This window comes from Cupressus sempervirens, chromosome 8, assembly GCF_028749045.1.
Source record: "Cupressus sempervirens isolate cs-2001-9-10 chromosome 8, ASM2874904v1, whole genome shotgun sequence".
In the NCBI taxonomy this organism is placed as follows: Eukaryota; Viridiplantae; Streptophyta; class Pinopsida; order Cupressales; family Cupressaceae; genus Cupressus; species Cupressus sempervirens.
This window is the reverse complement of record NC_143125.1, coordinates 839,368,834-839,386,246: the sequence shown is the minus strand read 5'-3', so window position 1 is coordinate 839,386,246 and position 17,413 is coordinate 839,368,834. Positions and strand designations below refer to the sequence as shown.

Here is a 17,413-nt window from a genome sequence, read left to right as displayed (position 1 = left end):
ATACATATTCCTATTCTATTTTTATTTATTTTAGAAAACATAAATTTTCGAGTCCGCAAATTCCCATCAAATATTGACTGAACTAAACGGAAAACAGAAATATGTTCTATTCCAGAATACGTATTCCAGAATATGTATTCCTATTCCGCTCACCAAAGAGCAAAGCTTTTGTCTTTCTTCCATCTCTTCAGATAAAATAATGATTCCACTTGCGTTTGCCTTAGCCCGCAAGGAGACGGACGCGGCAATAGCGTGTCAAAGCTCATATGCAGTTTTATAATTTGCGCTTAAACTTTACATGCTTCCTAATTTATTCCTACCCAACACGGAAAAAAATCTCTCCTAGTTCTCTGCGCCCTAAATAGAAAGAAATAAGTACGTTGAGGATCGCGAGCCGAAGGTGAATAAAATTCAAAATCGTCAAGTTGCTCTTCAGCTGGAAGGTCTTTTTTGCAGTTAATTTGATTGAGGCCTATATTCAAAATGAGTTTCTTATTCGGAAAAAAGAAGACTCCCGCAGGTATTTTTGCAATTTTAAGGCGGAAGTCTAATCAAATGTTCGATTTTATTTGGATTTTTTTCTGAATTTGATCGTCTTCGTAAGTGAAACTCCATAAAATTTATAACGATCCATGGTTCTTTTGGGTTTTTGTAAAGATTTTGCCTTTTTTTTTGGGTGGTGTCGGAAGACGAATAATTTTGCTTGAGATTGTTTGGGTTTGTAAGTTCGCTAATGAAATTCATGTGGATTCGTCAAAGAGAAAACAAGGTTAAATTTCTTAAAAAATGACTTTACTCATCGCATGTGGAAACTATTTGGTATTATGTCGTTTTTATGTTGGAATCTGTTTAAATTCCAAATAATTGTTTTCTTTATCGCCTTTTTGAATTTTGTTTGGTTTTGAGTTCAGATCGGAAATTTGTTTTGGGGCAACCTTTTTATATTCGGAAAATCTTGCATGAATGATATAGAAAGCGCTATTGCAAGGAGCGGCCAGGTTGCAAGGGCTTGTTTTCATTGTCATGTATATTGATCTTGCAAATGGAGTTAAGTACCACATATGATCATGTGTAGAAAGAATTTGCTTTTATGGAAATGGCCTTATGAATCGGTATTAAATTCTTCCATCCATAATTATATTGAATTTTTTTGTGAGGTTGAGTAATTAATCAATTGCAAAATAGTGTTTTGAAGCTCTCTCACCAAGTATTTCCTCCAATTCCGAGCTTATCTTAGTTTCTCGCTACCTCAATTTGAGGTGAGTCCTCGCCGAAGATAAGTTATAAGTTTCTAAAAATGAAGCCCGAATGAGAGAGTGGTTTGGTAGCTTGTGCTGGAATAAATTATGTCTCCCTAAAGTGGAAGACTTTGCATGGCTGGCCTTAAGAGGAAGAATTCTTACTGGGGATAGAATGGAGAAGATTGGTTTCGTGGGACCATTTAAATGCTTTCATAGCGACAAGGAGGATACTCTGGATCACCTGTTACTCAACTGTGAATTCTCCTAAAAGTGATGGAAACATGCTATGAGTTTACTAAATTGGCAACGTCCTCTTCCTTCCATCTCGAGAAGACTGGCTTAAGCCAGTTTCTTCCGAGACATAAGTCTAAATTTTCCAGTATTTGGTAGATCTGTCCCTCGTCCATTATTTGGGAGGTTTGAAAAGAAAGGAACAAACACATATTTCAGGACAAAAGTGAAGAAAAAAATTTCTTTTATGGAAATGGCCTTATGAATTGGTATTAAATTCTTCCATCCATAATTATATTGAATTTTTTTGTGAGGTTGAATAATTAATCAATTGCAAAATAGTGTTTTGAAGCTCTCTTACCAACTAATTCCTCCAATTCCGAGCTTATCTTAGTTTCTCGCTACCTCAATTTGAGGTGAGTTCTCGCCTAAGATAGGTTATAAGTTTCTAAGAATGAAGCCCAAATGAGAGAGTGGTTTGGTAGCTTGTGCTGGAATAAATTATGTCTCCCTAAAGCAGGAGACTTTGCATGGCTGGCCTTAAGAGGAAGAATTCTTACTGGGGATAGATGGAGAAGATTGGTTTCGTGGGACCATTTAAATTCTTTCATAGCAACAAGGAAGATACTCTGGATCACCTGTTACTCAACTGTGAATTCTCCTAAAAGTGATGGAAACATGCTATGAATTTACTAAATTGGCAACATCCTCTTCCTTCCATCTTGAGAGGACTGGCTAAAGCCAGTTTCTTCCGAGACATAAGTCTAAATTTCCCAGTATTTGGCAGATCTGTCCCTCATCCATTATTTGAGGGGTTTGAAAAGAAAGGAACAAACACATATTTCAGGACAAAAGTGAAGAAATGAAGGTTTTTCTGGTCTGACTTGTGAGAGCTATTTCAAAACTATTAAGTAATGTTGCCTCCCAATCGAACGTTTCCAAAATTCCTTTTAGTCAAGAACATTCAAGAATTCAATCTTGATGGTCTATGATTAAATACATGCCTGTTAATGAGCTTCTGAGGGATGATACTCCCTCACAAAAGGTTAAAGAGGTGACATGGCTATTGCCTGATAAAGGTTGGACAATAATTAATTTTGATTTATTCTAAGTGCAACCTTGGGCCATCAAGTGCCGGGTTTGCAGTTCATAATTGGACAGGTAACATTTTGATGATTAGAACAAGAAGTTTGATGGTTGGGACTAATAACAAGGATGAGGTTTAGGCAGCCTTCATTGCAATCAAAATTGCAAAAGCACTTAATATTTCAGAACTCCATTGGCAAGGGGATTCTTTAGTCATCATCAACACCATCATAAAAGTGGAGTGTGGAGAATGATACCTAAACAAACATACATGATACCTAGATAAACATATTCAAAGGATAAAAGCTCTGTTGGGAACCTTTGAAGAATTCAGAATCACCCATTTGAAGAGAGAAGGGAATGAAGTAGCTGATGCAATGTCAAAAGTAGGAGTCCCATTGAAGGAACAAGGCAAGGAAGAGGTGTTACAAAATTTCTGTAGTATTGAAGGGAAGAATTTTGATTTATGGGTCGAAGTAACAACAACCTCCAAAGGGAGATTTTTTTTTTGTGGGAGGTATATTTAGGCTGAGTTGAGATCCATTTAAGTTTAACCCCTAAGCTTAAGCCAGGAATCTTGAATTTCAAATTTAAATATAGTTGGAGTCATTCAGATGATGGTAGATGTTCAATTATAATCCAACAAACTTGCCATGTAGCATTCAATAAGGAGGGCATCTTGAGATAAGACAGCTAACAGCATCATGAGATGATACCACTTACATTACTGCTGTACTTGCCAAGACCACTATGGGAAGAAAGTGGGAGTGCATTGGTAATCGGCGAGGAAGAGTCTAGATGATGTCCTGTGGGATGTATAGGGCAAAACATCTGTTTCCATTTTGCATTTGGCTGTCTTTTATCTCTATGCGGTTAGGGTGTAGAACATCGACAAAACAGAGGCATGGACACTAATTTTTCATTGCATATGGCCAATTGAGGAACCAAAGTTTGGATGTAAGATGTTAAAATGGGAGATGTTAAAGAAGTTTCTGCAGCAGATGGAAGAGGAGAAGTGACAGAAAGAGAAGGAAACAAGGATCACCAGGAAGACTCAGCTGGACACTAAAGGTGGCATCTTCATTCCAAAAATTTCTAAGGGTTGTGGCTACAAGCCAAGGTCAGCAAGTGGGCAGTATTGATGGTTTAGTTTGCCGTAATGGTGGTTTGTAGTTTTGTATCAAGTAGTATTATCAGTACCTGTATATGCTTTTGTGTAGTTTTATTAATGAATAGGCATTGGTAAATCTAGTTTAGTCTATAGCAGCTGCAGAAGGGGGAGTCATGGTAGTCAGTGGTAGCTTTAATAGCAAACTAGATATAGTCATCTTGAACTGTAATTTTAGAATTACTTAAATATTAATACAAAAATATATGTTACCGATCAAAAAGAAAGACTGTAAATGCCTTTTTATTTGCAATCTCCACGCTACATAATTTTTTATTGCCGGCTCAAAGAATCATTTATTTTAACAAGAGACAAGGTATTGTGTCAACTAAAACTAAATGCTGATATGGCATAATAATCTAACTGTTGGAAATTTGTTCAGCGCTCCCCTCGAGATTTGTGACAAGGGCTTAATTGCCTCCTATGTACTATAAGTTGAGTGGTTGTATTAGGCATTGATAGATCGGTCTTTTGGTGCAACGACAACCCACTCTAACAAGTGGTATCAGAGCTTGGTCACAGGTTCAAATCCTCGAACCCTTGGGTAACGTTGAGGAGGAGATTGTTGGAAATTTGTTCAGCACAACACTCCCCTCGGGATTTGTGACAAGGGCTTAACCGCCTCTTGTGTACTATAGTTTGAGTGGTATCGAGCATTGATCGATCGGTCTTTTGGTGCAATGGCAACCCTACTCCAACACTAACATGACAAGGGAGTGGACACAGAAGCAACATAAGTAGACATCCAGTTAGCTCAACCAAACAACTAGGTAGTTCAACTAGACAACCAATCAGCTCAAGCAACTTAGGTCAGTCAATTTTCTATTACTTTGAGTAATCCTCTTAGGTTGATAAGACCTTGATCATCAACTTGTGACATCAATATGAATGTACTCAACATTTCCTTGAACTCACACTATTAATAGTGATATATAGTGTTTATATAATATCAATAAAGGTTTACCTATACATATGCACCTTCACATTATATAATAGCTATTGCTTTTAGTACATTTTTATGATTTTTGATCCTCTTCCTACTGGATAATTGAGAGGGGGGTTGAATCAGTTATCACAAGTCCTTAAAAAACAATCTGTACCCTTTAAAACTTATCAGTAGGTAACTCGGTTAAACATCCAACCAACTAACAATAGTTTATAACTTAATGCTTATAAAACATGAAATAGAATCAAACTCATCCAATAACACATTAACACCAATATTTAACTTGGAAACCCAGTTTGGGTAAAAAGAACTGCGGGAATTGTCACCCACAAAGAAATTCACTTTTTTGAAGTGAGACCCAATTTGGGTAAAAAGAACTGCGGGAATTGTCACCCACAAAGAAATTCACCTTTTTGAAGTTTACAAGCACATCTGTTAAATGTGGCCCTATTAGGGGATTTTCACCAAAGATTAGCTAGATCTATTCACTCTATTTCAAAGTTGCGTGGATATGGATACAGATAAAAATACGGATACGGTATTGGGTTTGGATACGACCATTTTTTAAGACCCCAGTATGGATATGGCTGGATATGACATTAATAAATATCACACACATATTTCACACAATTTTCTAAGTTATTAGAGGAGTTTTTCATTACTTCAAAAACAATATTGACATATAAATGCTCATAAGTATTTATAACTTAATTGTAAAGCTGCATTAGAAGATAACGCAACAAGATGGGTTGCTGAATAGAAAAACATTTTCTTTGACTTTTGGGGCAGGTTTTGTTTATCCCATTTTTAAAAAAACAACTGTATTAATCATAGTTACATCGCCCTGCGAGACGGGGGGACGGCGGGATGTGGGGACAGAGGGGCCTTGATTTGGGGATGGTGGCGGGTGGCTGGGGGAGCAGGGGTGTATACACTATACATATAGTACTTAAAATGCTAGTTATGAAAATATGTACTACAATTATACATTATAATTTGATATAATCATATAAGATGTAAAAAACAGCTATAAACTTAAACAATAAAAAATTTAAATTGAACATTGCATTGGAGTTTTGAATTGGAACATCATGATCATCATCAAATGACAAACAGACAATGAACATTGACATTGAACATATTCAAATATTAGTCTATTAGTCTTCAGATCAATAGTATGAGTATCTAGATTCTACTATCTAAAAGTAATCAATGATTATATGAGTCATGACATAAAGATGATTGCAATAAGTATCATGTGCCATGAATCATGATATCAAAATAAGTATACAAAATTATAATGCAAACAAAAACTACAAGTCTCTTTGTACCCACAATAAAGGAGATTCCGTCGTGTCCCCCTATAATAAAGGAGATTCTGTCGTGTCCCCCCGCAATAAAGGAGACTTTGTTGTGTCCCCCCCGCACCCACACATAGGAGACGTCTCGCTGACGGAGGTGGCGCTTTAAGTGGCACCGCCCAAAACGCCGAGATGTCGTCTGGGGTGTCACCATCTCTGAGATGACCTAGTTTTGGGGGGTGGACGCGTCCCCATGTTACACTGGTATTAATAAAGTTTGGGAAGATTTATGCCACATCTTAAAAAAAATCAAGTTGCGTAATATTTGGCATGCTTGGAAAATCAACTTTATTAAGGCAAACATGGGTACAATATATGTGTATCTGGGTAGTATCGGATACGTTTCCAAATTGGATACGGGGATACGTTCGCCCAAGGAAGGATAGAGGATTTTATGGCAACTTTGCTCTATTCATGAGTGGCCTTACTAAAGGACTTAGTACATTCGTTAGAATGACACCTTACAAGGATTTACAAATAGGACTGTTAGATCCACTTGGTTGAGAGATTTTCTGCTACAATGATTAGAAAGTAATAGTGAAATGATCTGTTGAAATAGCAAATATCTTTGTCTTTTCAGATCTCCTTTCTTCTTGATCCTCTTCACATTCTACTTTACTTGTCTGATCGACACAGCACTTCATTCAACTCTTTCCTTCACTTGATTCACACTTTCCTCTGCTTGGTATGCCCTTCTATTCTTGGTCTTCTTTCAACAACATTAGCAGTAATCAACAACTTTAACCTTCGTCCGCATCCTTTATATAGGCGTAGTTTTGCTGATTAATCTCCTTTATTAGGTTTTTCTTGAAATCCTCTCATCTGTTTAATTACATCTCAGCTAATATTCATTGAATCTGCCAACTAGGTAAAACATTTTATGCATCATGCCAGCTGTAATTGACTTTGGAACTTGAACTTTTTTCAGATCACAAACCTTTCCTTGAATCTCTTCCATCAGATCGTAGCTAACCAATTTCATCTGTAGATTTAGCTAACAAACTTCTTATCTTCCATAGAATCTTCTAGAGTAATCCTAGTTCACACTTTATGTCATCCAACAATTGATTTAACCAAAATTGTTCTCCTTTGCCTAGTTGTGTTCTTCCTTTACTGAATAACTCATCCACTCGGTTAACATTGTTCACTTGGTTAATACCATCTTTCTCGGTAAGACTTACTTGCTTGGTTAACACTAACAAGCTTTATTTGCAAAGTTATGCTCGGTATACTTCCACGGAACAATATCTTTGCTTACTGACCACCATTTCCAGCTCGGTAGCACACACTTATTCCTTTTTTTTTTTTTCATAACTAAAAAATCTTTCTTACCAATCAATGTAAGTGACTTTTACATCTTTCTAACTCTTCATCAAATCATGTAAAACAATCAAAGACTGATTGATCAATTGCCCATTGAAGCTCTTACACTTAACAACACTTCATCATTTTATCTTCTAACTTTTACCAATCTTTTCTTTTTTCAACTCCACATCCTTCAAATGATTTGACAACTTACATAAATCAGTAAGTCAATGGTCTTGACATCAATGACAAAATAACGACTGATCCAATTCTCCTACATTCCTTTCAGTGCTCGGTTTGCTAACCTTGTTCATCATCAACACCATCTTGAGTAGCAATATCAGTTGTAGTTACACTGCCTTCCCACTGTTAGTGATGTCATTCTCCATTGTCAAGGACCAGTCTATCTTGGGTGAAGGTGTTGCTCTAGTGGCATATATAAAGAACAGTCCCCCATTTTGCCTAATTTTTATGAAGGGACTCATTGTTGTGGCTGGTGGTTCTTTGATCAATTATTCAAAGGCAATGTAGATATTCCCTGTATCCTCTATGTCCAAAAAAAAGTGCAACAAACTTTGAAGATGTGCCCGTATTGACCCTGTATCTATGGGTCATCAACAAGAATTGGTTCCCAATGGTTACTCTGATGGTCTGTGGCATTATGAGTGCATTCACCTTGAATACCTTTCTCAGCCCAAGGACAGTTATTTCTCCTAGAAAAGGCAATCTGCTTCTTGCATACTTCACAAGTGGGACATTTAGTGCTATAGCTAATTTATAACAAATGCATGGGCATAGGAAACTTATATAAAATATATAAAAGTAGCACTTTTTTAACTAATGTCAAGTCTTCTAAAATTAGTCTTTGAGAAAACTATAGTTAGATTATTGTCCCTGTCCTTCATTCCACTCGTAATAGAAAATGTAGCAATTACTTTGTTGTGTTGGACAAGTTTAATCAACCAAACTATTTAGTGGGTTGAACAGGGTTGTGTTACAACACTCTTTAAAATAATTAGAGAAAATTAGGGAGAGGGGAGAAAACTGCACTCCTTTAAAATAGGGGTAGTTGTGGGTTTGTTGGTTTAAATTGTATACTCTACTTGGTTTCTCTTGAATAAATAATCCACCATAGAAATCAAAGATGTTTGATTAGCTACCTAATATTATTTTGATTTTTATAGTTAGTTATTGGGTGAACTTTTCCTTACAATTTTGTTACTCTTGTTATTAGTAAGGGCATAATGATATGGATATTTTCTCTTTGAATGGCATCAATGTTAATAAAGTAGGTCCTAGGAAGACTTTGGGTTGGTTGCATGGGTGACATTCAGATGAAGACCTAGATACCAATCTACCTTCATTCGTACCTTTCTCAGCCTAAGGACAGTTATTTCTCCTAGAAAAGGCAATCTGCTTCTTTTTAGCTATAAACCTAGCCATTGTACCCTGTTTTGTTCCCCCGAAACTGCTTGTAATGGAATGTCAATGAAGCATTTATGGGCCATCATTGGGAGCTGATTGCTGGTTGCGTATCTTTGCATAATGTTTCTCATGCTTGGAAGTTTGTAGAGGGGAGGATGTCTTCTGCACCTTCACATTTGCCAACAATAGTTATTGCCCCATCCTTATGATAAAAAGTCACATGTATAGAGTTTGGTGATTAATATGGAAGGACCAAAATCTTGCCATGTTTTCTCTGAGTTTTCCATGAGGCATTCTCCCTTTACATTGATAGAAAAATTAGCAAGGGAGGCACTGCTTGGCAGTTTATTTCTTTATAAACATGCTTTGAAGGTAGAGGGAGATTCAAGGAGGGCTCAGCATTGCCTTAGAATATTATTTATTTTCTAATTCAGGGATACATTCTTACTAATAGAATTTACAATGACCATTGAATCTCCTATTTGGAATTGTTTGACTCTGAGTTGATAAAAATGTACACATCAAGGAGAAGTGTTTGAGCCTCTGCTTTGTTGTTGACTCCTGGCGCCAATCTCATTGAAGCTGCTCCGATTAACTTTTTGCCATGACCCCGGATTATGTCAACTGTTATCAAGTTTCCAGGGTTTACCCTCAAAGCTCCATTAAAATTGAGATTGAACAATTTCTTGGGAGTAGAACAACTTATTCCATTTCTGGGTTTATCAAGGGATTACTCTTTCCGTTGCCATGAATGAGGAATAATTTATTATACGTTAATGTCATTTTATGGTGTACATTTATGAATTCTGGAATTTTTTTTTTGTGTTATATAAGGAATTTTTTAAATGTGAATATATATTATAATGTATAAATTCTCTTTATCTATACATGCCCAATGAATTTATAAATTTGTATAGATGTGAATGCCCAATGATCTAATGACTGGTTGTCTAACTATTTGAATACCTGTAATATACTGTTTTTAGAAAATACCTTTTCCATTTACACACAGCAGGCACATGGAATGCAATGGAGACTTTGTGCTCTCATCAGTGAGTAATAAGAACTTTCCCAAAACTGTGTATTCATTGCCCACGGTTTCTGTAGTATTCTTAAGTTTGATACAGAATCTCCTTTTTGCATAGTTCTTTGCACTTTTGTGAAGTAAATAATAGTAAAACATGATACAGAATCTTTTCTTTGCATAATTCTTTGTGCTTTTGTGTTATTACATAATAGTAAATCATTGTTCACTTTGTATTGTCATATGCATGAACCAAACTTTGTTTTTCTAGTTGATTTTGCATACCTTTTTCCCTTGTTTTTCCTATTTGCAACAAAGGAATACCAGATGGTCTCCTATGTTTGTCCCACCTAGTGTTTTCTTTTTGTAATTTTCCTTTTTGTGCCCTTTTCTACTGTTGGGTAAGAAGTTCCCAAAAATTCCCAAAATGCAAATTCTGTAAATTGTATAGCAGTAGATTGAGGGTTTTGGATTTCAGTAATGTAACCTCACTATCTTGGGGAGGAGTTTTTACCCCAATAATCATTGAGAATTGGCAAATAACAATTCATTTATAACATATAGCAAATTCAGCTTGTAAAAATCAAAAGTCAAGCAATTCACCCTTGAATCTAGAAAGCCATGTTGAGGTGACAAGTGTTTTTGTTTCCCATGAAGTTGAGGGGATCTTTTGCAACAAGGGACTTTTTTAAACACTAGGTTTAGTTTTTTCAAAAGTGAAAAATCTAATATACCAAAGTGGAGGGTACTGAATTAGAGAAGATCTTATGATTTCTGATACAATATAATATTGGATTCCATGCACAGTCAAAGAAACTATGATCTGGGAAAGGTAAGCATCTGAAGAGGAGAATCAGAGATGTTTGTCTTAGGGGAGTTGACCATCTTAAGAGGAGGCCCCCTAAAACTATCAGCCAGATCCAGTAAGTATTTTCTGAGTCTTAACATTTTCTTCTCTACCTCAAACTACACTCTGTCTTCTCTTGGCCATCCTATATCTGGGGAAAATAAAAAATGCAAATGGGAAAATCTTGAAATTTTCAGAAGGGTCCATGTCTGTATTTGGTCTTTAAATTTAATACCAGATACCTGTTTCATGCATTCTTTCTTCATTTTGGATCAGATAATTCTGATCACTATGGTCCTGCTATTTATGGTTTCTCTGGTTTAGCATGGGTTTAGTAGCAGGTTTTCATACAGACAGACAGATTGCGTCTTAAGAAATGTCAATTTATACAGCTTATGCAATTTTAATTGATATTTTCCAAGAAAGTCGTATCTTAAATTGTTATGTTTAGTAAATTTTGTTTGTATGCAGATTGCTCAGATAACCTGCTTTTTAGCATGTCTCAATTTATTTGAAAGTATTTCTTAACCTGAAATCAGAAATATCCCGATAATATTAAACTCCTGTGGATGCTCATTATAGATGGAAAATTTAGTAATTCTAATTTCTGAAGTACATATTATGAAGAGGTAACATGATTATGTAACATTTGGATTGTTTTAACTTGAGTCATTGTGATGTTAAGTAACTTGCTTTAATGCTAAACTACAACTTGACAGACTATTTTTTATAGCTTGGTATGATCTAAAGTTTTAGTTGTTTTTTTCCTGCATTGACCAGATTTGATAAAGAATTATTGTCATTTGGGACAGGAAGTTCATCCATATTGTTAATGAACTGTTATGATAACAAAACTGAGATATAAATGCAAATGCCTTTAAGCCAAATTGGTCTGGAGCATCTACCAAAGCATATCTACCTGTCTATTCAATTTTACCTGTATATGCTAGTTTTAGAACTAGCATAGATCCATCCTAACATGTAACTGATACGCTCTGAGGGGTGTCTAATAGATTTGTGGCACCAATGCCTATACCTGCTCTATTTTCGTCACAGGATTGCCACATTGATTCTCGTGGATACTTCTGAGCACATAACAAATCTATGTTAACATGGATTCATGCTATTCATAGAAATTTCCAGATTCTTTCATTGCCCAAGTTGATATAGATAATTGATATGTGACTAGTTATTTTCTTGTCTTCAATGTGCTACCTTCTTGGAAGAGTTTGATTTTTAACACGTGGTGCATGTATTAATATATAGCCTTATTATTATTATCATCATCTAGATTTACATAAATAGAAAAAAAAAATGCCACCTGTCAATATTCCCTATGCATCCATCCACCTAGCTATCCCCTACACACGATTAAAGTACAAGTTGATGCTGGTTGTACAAACTCATGGTGCAAACAGGTTTCTTTAAGTTTTGTTTAATTTTTGTGACTTAATTCTTCTGTTCAAGGTTGTGACTGCAAATATTCTCATAATGTTTTCTTACCAGTAATATCACTGTATGGTGAGCATGCTGGGCATTCTAGATTCTGATAGAAAATATTTTGCATCCTCTACAATAATGTTGCACCCTTTACATGTTTTTTCTTTCCAATATGTATTTGAACTTTGGATAGATTTATCAATTTTACCATATAATTTGTGTGAGTTTTTTCTGGTACAATGACTACCATCTTGAGGCTCTTTACCTCATTCAAGTAGGTTGGATGCTCTAGTTTAGGGTTGGTTTTGGTTTAATGGTACAAGAGTTTCAATTTTTTTTTTCTTCACTGTTTCAATGTTAATGAATTTTATTTTGTGCTAGTTTTATAATGTGACGTTTTCACAGGTGTCCCCATATTTTAAACATTTGCTTGTGTTTTTTTTTTGTTGTTACTTGCAATAAACTAAAGTTGAGTTATTTTCAAAATATTTCAACTTTTGAAATTAAGCCAAGTTAACTTGATAAGTAGATAATATTTGTTGACTTGAGAATTCTTTTAATTTTTAGAGCTCCTACGAGAGAACAAGCGTATGTTAGACAAATCTATACGCGAAATAGAAAGAGAAAGGCAAGGTTTACAAACACAGGAGAAGAAACTCATCACAGAGATTAAAAAGACAGCAAAGCAAGGACAAATGGTATTTTTCCTCCTAACTTTGGCAATTTTTTTTTGTCTTATTGGTACTGGAAAAGAGACTGACCAATCCTCTCTTATATCACACCTGCATTGTACCTCTCTTACATTACACCTGCATTGTATTACTAGAGATGTTTATATGATTGGTTCTGTTCAATAATATATTGTGGAGGAATTTGCTTATTTATTTTGAACATTACTTGCCATTATTAGCTGGAGGCTATCAAGTTTTTAGATCTAGATTTGCCTCCATATGCCTTAGTATTGTCATTTTGGTTGGATCAATTCATCACAATTTGAGAAATGTAGCTAAAATGTGGCATTTTTTGCCACGAGCAATCCTGCTTTAGCTTGTTTAAGAATGATTAAACAATGAGATCTTTGTATTGTGTTCTGTACGTAATGAGAAAGGCCATACAACTCATTTGATGTGTGCTTTTCATAATATTGTATTACTACATTATCTGAAATCCATTTTGAGATCAGCCAAGAGTTCAAGCCCATTTGTTTTTAGACACTGGTGTGGCTTTTATCATGCATCAAATTAATTCTTAATTTCTTAATGAAAATTTGACAGATTTCTTTCTAAACATTTTACTTTTTCTTCAGGCTGCTGTAAAGGTGATGGCAAAGGATCTCATTCGAACAAGGCATCAAATAACAAAATTCTATGCACTGAAGTCACAGCTTCAAGGGGTTTCTCTCCGCATCCAGGTGGGGTTTATATATTTTTTAAGAATTTGGAAATGCCATTTTATTTAATGTCTTGATTTTCTGTGGAAATAATCTGTTATGAGTTCATTATAATCTGTTTAATAATGTAGGTTCATATGTCCTTGTTGACAACTTTCCATTTTGAGATTTGTATTATATTGATAAGTAGGAGAAAATTTCCACAGCAAGTCAAATTGTGATACTGCTATCAGGATTTAACTGTTTAGTATCTGAGTCAAACTCAGTGACCCATATTTCATGAGTAGTGACTCAATATGAATCCATCTCTCATGAGAATAAATGGAACACTTAGCACTAATTGTATTATTTTTTCAAATTTGAAATTTGTTTTTTTGTAAATGCAATGACAAGTTGTTGTGATGTTTCCTGTTTGTTGAGAATTGGAACTTTTGGCAATGGTACTATATAATCATAGATATAGTACATTGATATTTTAAAATATTCATCAGGTTTATATGTTCAATTAGGCACCCCGGGACATGAAAGGATAGACAAGTCAAGCGTAAATGATTCTAGAGTTCAAAATTAAATGCTTCATCTAGAATACCGACTCTCTCATTCCATAAATGGTCTAAGCTAATCAATTGTCAGACAGCTAGATTTGACTTTTTCCTTGGCAACACATTCTGGTAAAGCTAAGGGATTTATCATCAGTGCAAAAATTTATAGAGAAGGTTGATAATATTTGTGTTGACTTGAGTTGGAGAGAACCAGAATTTGGACATCCTATGAACAAGAAAATCTGGACAGCCAAGATGTAGATAGATTCACAGGGGATGATTTTATTGATTTCGACTACACACAAGAGGAGCCATAACACACTTGTTGAATTTGGAAAACCTTTTTTTTTTGGCTAAGAAGCTGCCATGATGCTGCATACCGAAGAGATCCCATTCAGTCAAAATAACCTGGGCCTTGCACTTGCCCTTGTCCTAGTGGAGACTACTTAATCACCCATTTCATAATCTGCAGGGCTGCAAGTCCTGTGAGTTTTGAATTCAAATCATCATCATCATGCCAAGCATTCCGATCTTTACCATGAGACCAAAGGACAAGAGAATGTAGACATAGTTTATTGAAACAAATGTAAAACATATCTAACACAATCACCATAGAGGAAAAAGTGAGAAATAGCAACAGAAAGAAGGCTATGCTTATGAAAATGAAAAAACAAATAGAAAATTAAGGAAAAAGAATATCACAATGGAGGGTGGAGAAATGAGATATTTGTTGTGAAAGGGGAGAATCACTTAAATGATGAAATTTATGACAGCAATTAATTTATGCGACTGCGTTCACTGGTTTACATTCACAACTGTTACATTTGCAACACTAGAGGGTCAGTTATAATGGTGATGAGCACATGCTTATTCTTGGGGTCTTGGGGGGGGGGGTTGTGTGGTGGTGAATCTTTATAAGAAAATCTTTTACTACTTAAATTCTAATACAATACTATCAATCACACAAGAGCATAAGATCTATGTCAAAATATTTTCAGAAGAAAACTGCGACAAGAACTTATCCTAAAATCTTTGTACGCACTAACCTACTGGAGACACCAACTCTGCTTATCTTTGTAGACACCAGTCAGCACCACTGAGTCCCAACTCAGCAAGAGACACCAATCTCTTCCATTGAGGCACCAACCTCTAACACAGCAAAGTCTTAGTCTTCTTGAGATTGCTTCTTCAAAGCATGAAAGCCTACTCCTTAAAATCTGCTCTTAAGTCTGCCCTAACGTCTGCTACAAATCTGCCATGAATTAAATGTTTTCTATACATCTGCTCTAAATTGGTGTCATATCCTCTTCTTGAAATAGGATTAAATAATAAACAATAGTAATTAAATTAGAAATATAAAAGAATAATATTGTAAATAATTAAATATTAGTCAAGTTAAAACATAAGTCAAAAGGCATGAATGGAAAAGTTGTTTCCCTCAAGCAAGAGGTATAAAAGGGAGAGATGAGAACTTCATTTGGAAAAAGGGAATGGAGAATGGAAGAAAATAAGGAAGTGACTTTTGAAAGGTGAGGGTTGTAACTCATAACTTTATCAACGATGAATTATCATACTATCAAATGCATCAATTTTGTATATTTCTTTCATTTATTCAATTATTTGCATATATATATATATATAAACACATCCCCCCCATTAAATGCTTTAATCTTGTACATTTCTTGCATATATTTCCATATAAATGTATATAAACACATCCAACACCCACCCCCACAAATGCTTTGATCTTGTACATTTCTGCCATTTATTTCTATATCTACATGTACATGTAAATGCAACACCCTCCCCCCGCCCAACACCCTGAAAAAAAAAAAAGGCACGTCCACGCACCTGATTCTGGCACCTGCATCTGCACCCAAATCAGCAAGTTGGGTAATTAGTAATCTGATTATTCCCACTGCCTTTTGTTCTGGTGCTTTGGTTCTGAATGTTGGTCATGTTATAAAGACAAAAGGTATAAATGTCTGGAAGCTTCTATTCTTCAGTTCAACATTTGTGGGAGTACGCTAACGAAAACTGGAAGTTGAAGATCAATACATGTTACTATGCTCCTTTGTATGGTTATTTGTTCATTTATGATGTTGATGAAAACTAACAATTATAAAGATCTAGTTCCCTCATGATCCAGAAAAACATTTTTGTTCTGATCTAAATGGAAATATCTGTGGCAGACATTGAAATCGACCCATACTATGGGAGAGGCAATGAAAGGTGTTACGAAGGCTATGAGACAAATGAACAGACAGATGAATTTACCAGCACTACAGAAAATAATGCAAGAATTTGAAAGACAAAATGAACGGATGGAAATGACAACGGAAGTTATGGGGGATGCCATTGATGATGCCATGGAAGGAGATGAAGAAGAGGAGGAAACAGAAGAACTTGTCAGTCAAGTTCTTGATGAGATTGGAATTGATATTGATTCTCAGGTATGCTTTCTTCCCGATATATAAATGTAATAGAAATCATCTGGACACCAGGGGTAGAGTTAGTTTATCTTATATTTTTTCTGTTAAATGAGTTACTTACAGTAATTTGTGTTGTCAACGCCACTTGTTATAATACAGCTGGTAAATGCTCCAGCAACTTCTGTGGCTAAACCTTCAGCACCTGCAAAAGTTGCCCAAGCTACTGCAGCTAATACGGAGGATACAGGGATTGATGATGACCTGCAGGCAAGACTTGATAATCTGAGAAAGATGTAGAGTATCGACAGCAGAGTTCCTTGCTGAACCTCTAATATGTGGTCATTTAATTAGAGGAACACTGAAAATCATTATCAGCACACAGGTTTTCCGGTGGTAATTGTTTATTGTACTTACGAGGAACACTGAAAACGATTATCAGGTGCCCTTGTTTGTATTTGCTGTCATCTGATTATTGTATCTCTAGAATTCATATGGATTGTGTATATAGTATATATAGAAGATTTTCTTATCATGGTTTTTTGACATTATTAGTTCACCTTCCAGAAAATCACTCATAATAACACAAAGGCCATTTGTTGTATGCATTCCAACTTAGAGTTGTAACATCGTTCTTGATTAGTTTATCTTACATGGAATATGCCCTGAGAATGAGAAACACATTTATTAGTTCGAAGAAAATGAGCAGATTAGACTCCCAGAGATGTTCTTCGAAGGTATATCATTACGAGCCTGTGTTGTACGGCCGGGGAAGTATCTCCGGCATATATAAGATAGCTTAATTGTTAATCATCATTGACTAACAGGACCGGGCACTTTTGATAATGCCAGTTTGCTATATGTGCAACAATTGTGGTATAATGTTTGATTTTTGTAATCTGTTAAGAGTCCTTATAATACCAATTTTTTAGCTATAATAGAGAACAATGAACTTTATTGAGAAAAAGTTTCCATGAA

The 17,413-nt window shown here is 35.4% G+C and overlaps 1 protein-coding gene across 1 annotated transcript; it reads left to right on the top strand.

The window, feature by feature from the left end:
* Nucleotides 1-307: 307 nt before the first annotated feature.
* Nucleotides 308-16,983, top strand: LOC149545028 (vacuolar protein sorting-associated protein 2 homolog 1-like). Its single transcript, XM_089795530.1, has 5 exons — nt 308-520; nt 12,642-12,772; nt 13,381-13,485; nt 16,199-16,459; nt 16,598-16,983. Exons 1-5 carry the CDS (start codon nt 484-486, stop codon nt 16,733-16,735), a joined length of 672 nt encoding a protein of 223 aa, XP_089651656.1. The 5' UTR covers nt 308-483; the 3' UTR covers nt 16,736-16,983.
* The last annotated feature ends 430 nt before the right edge of the window (nt 16,984-17,413 follow it).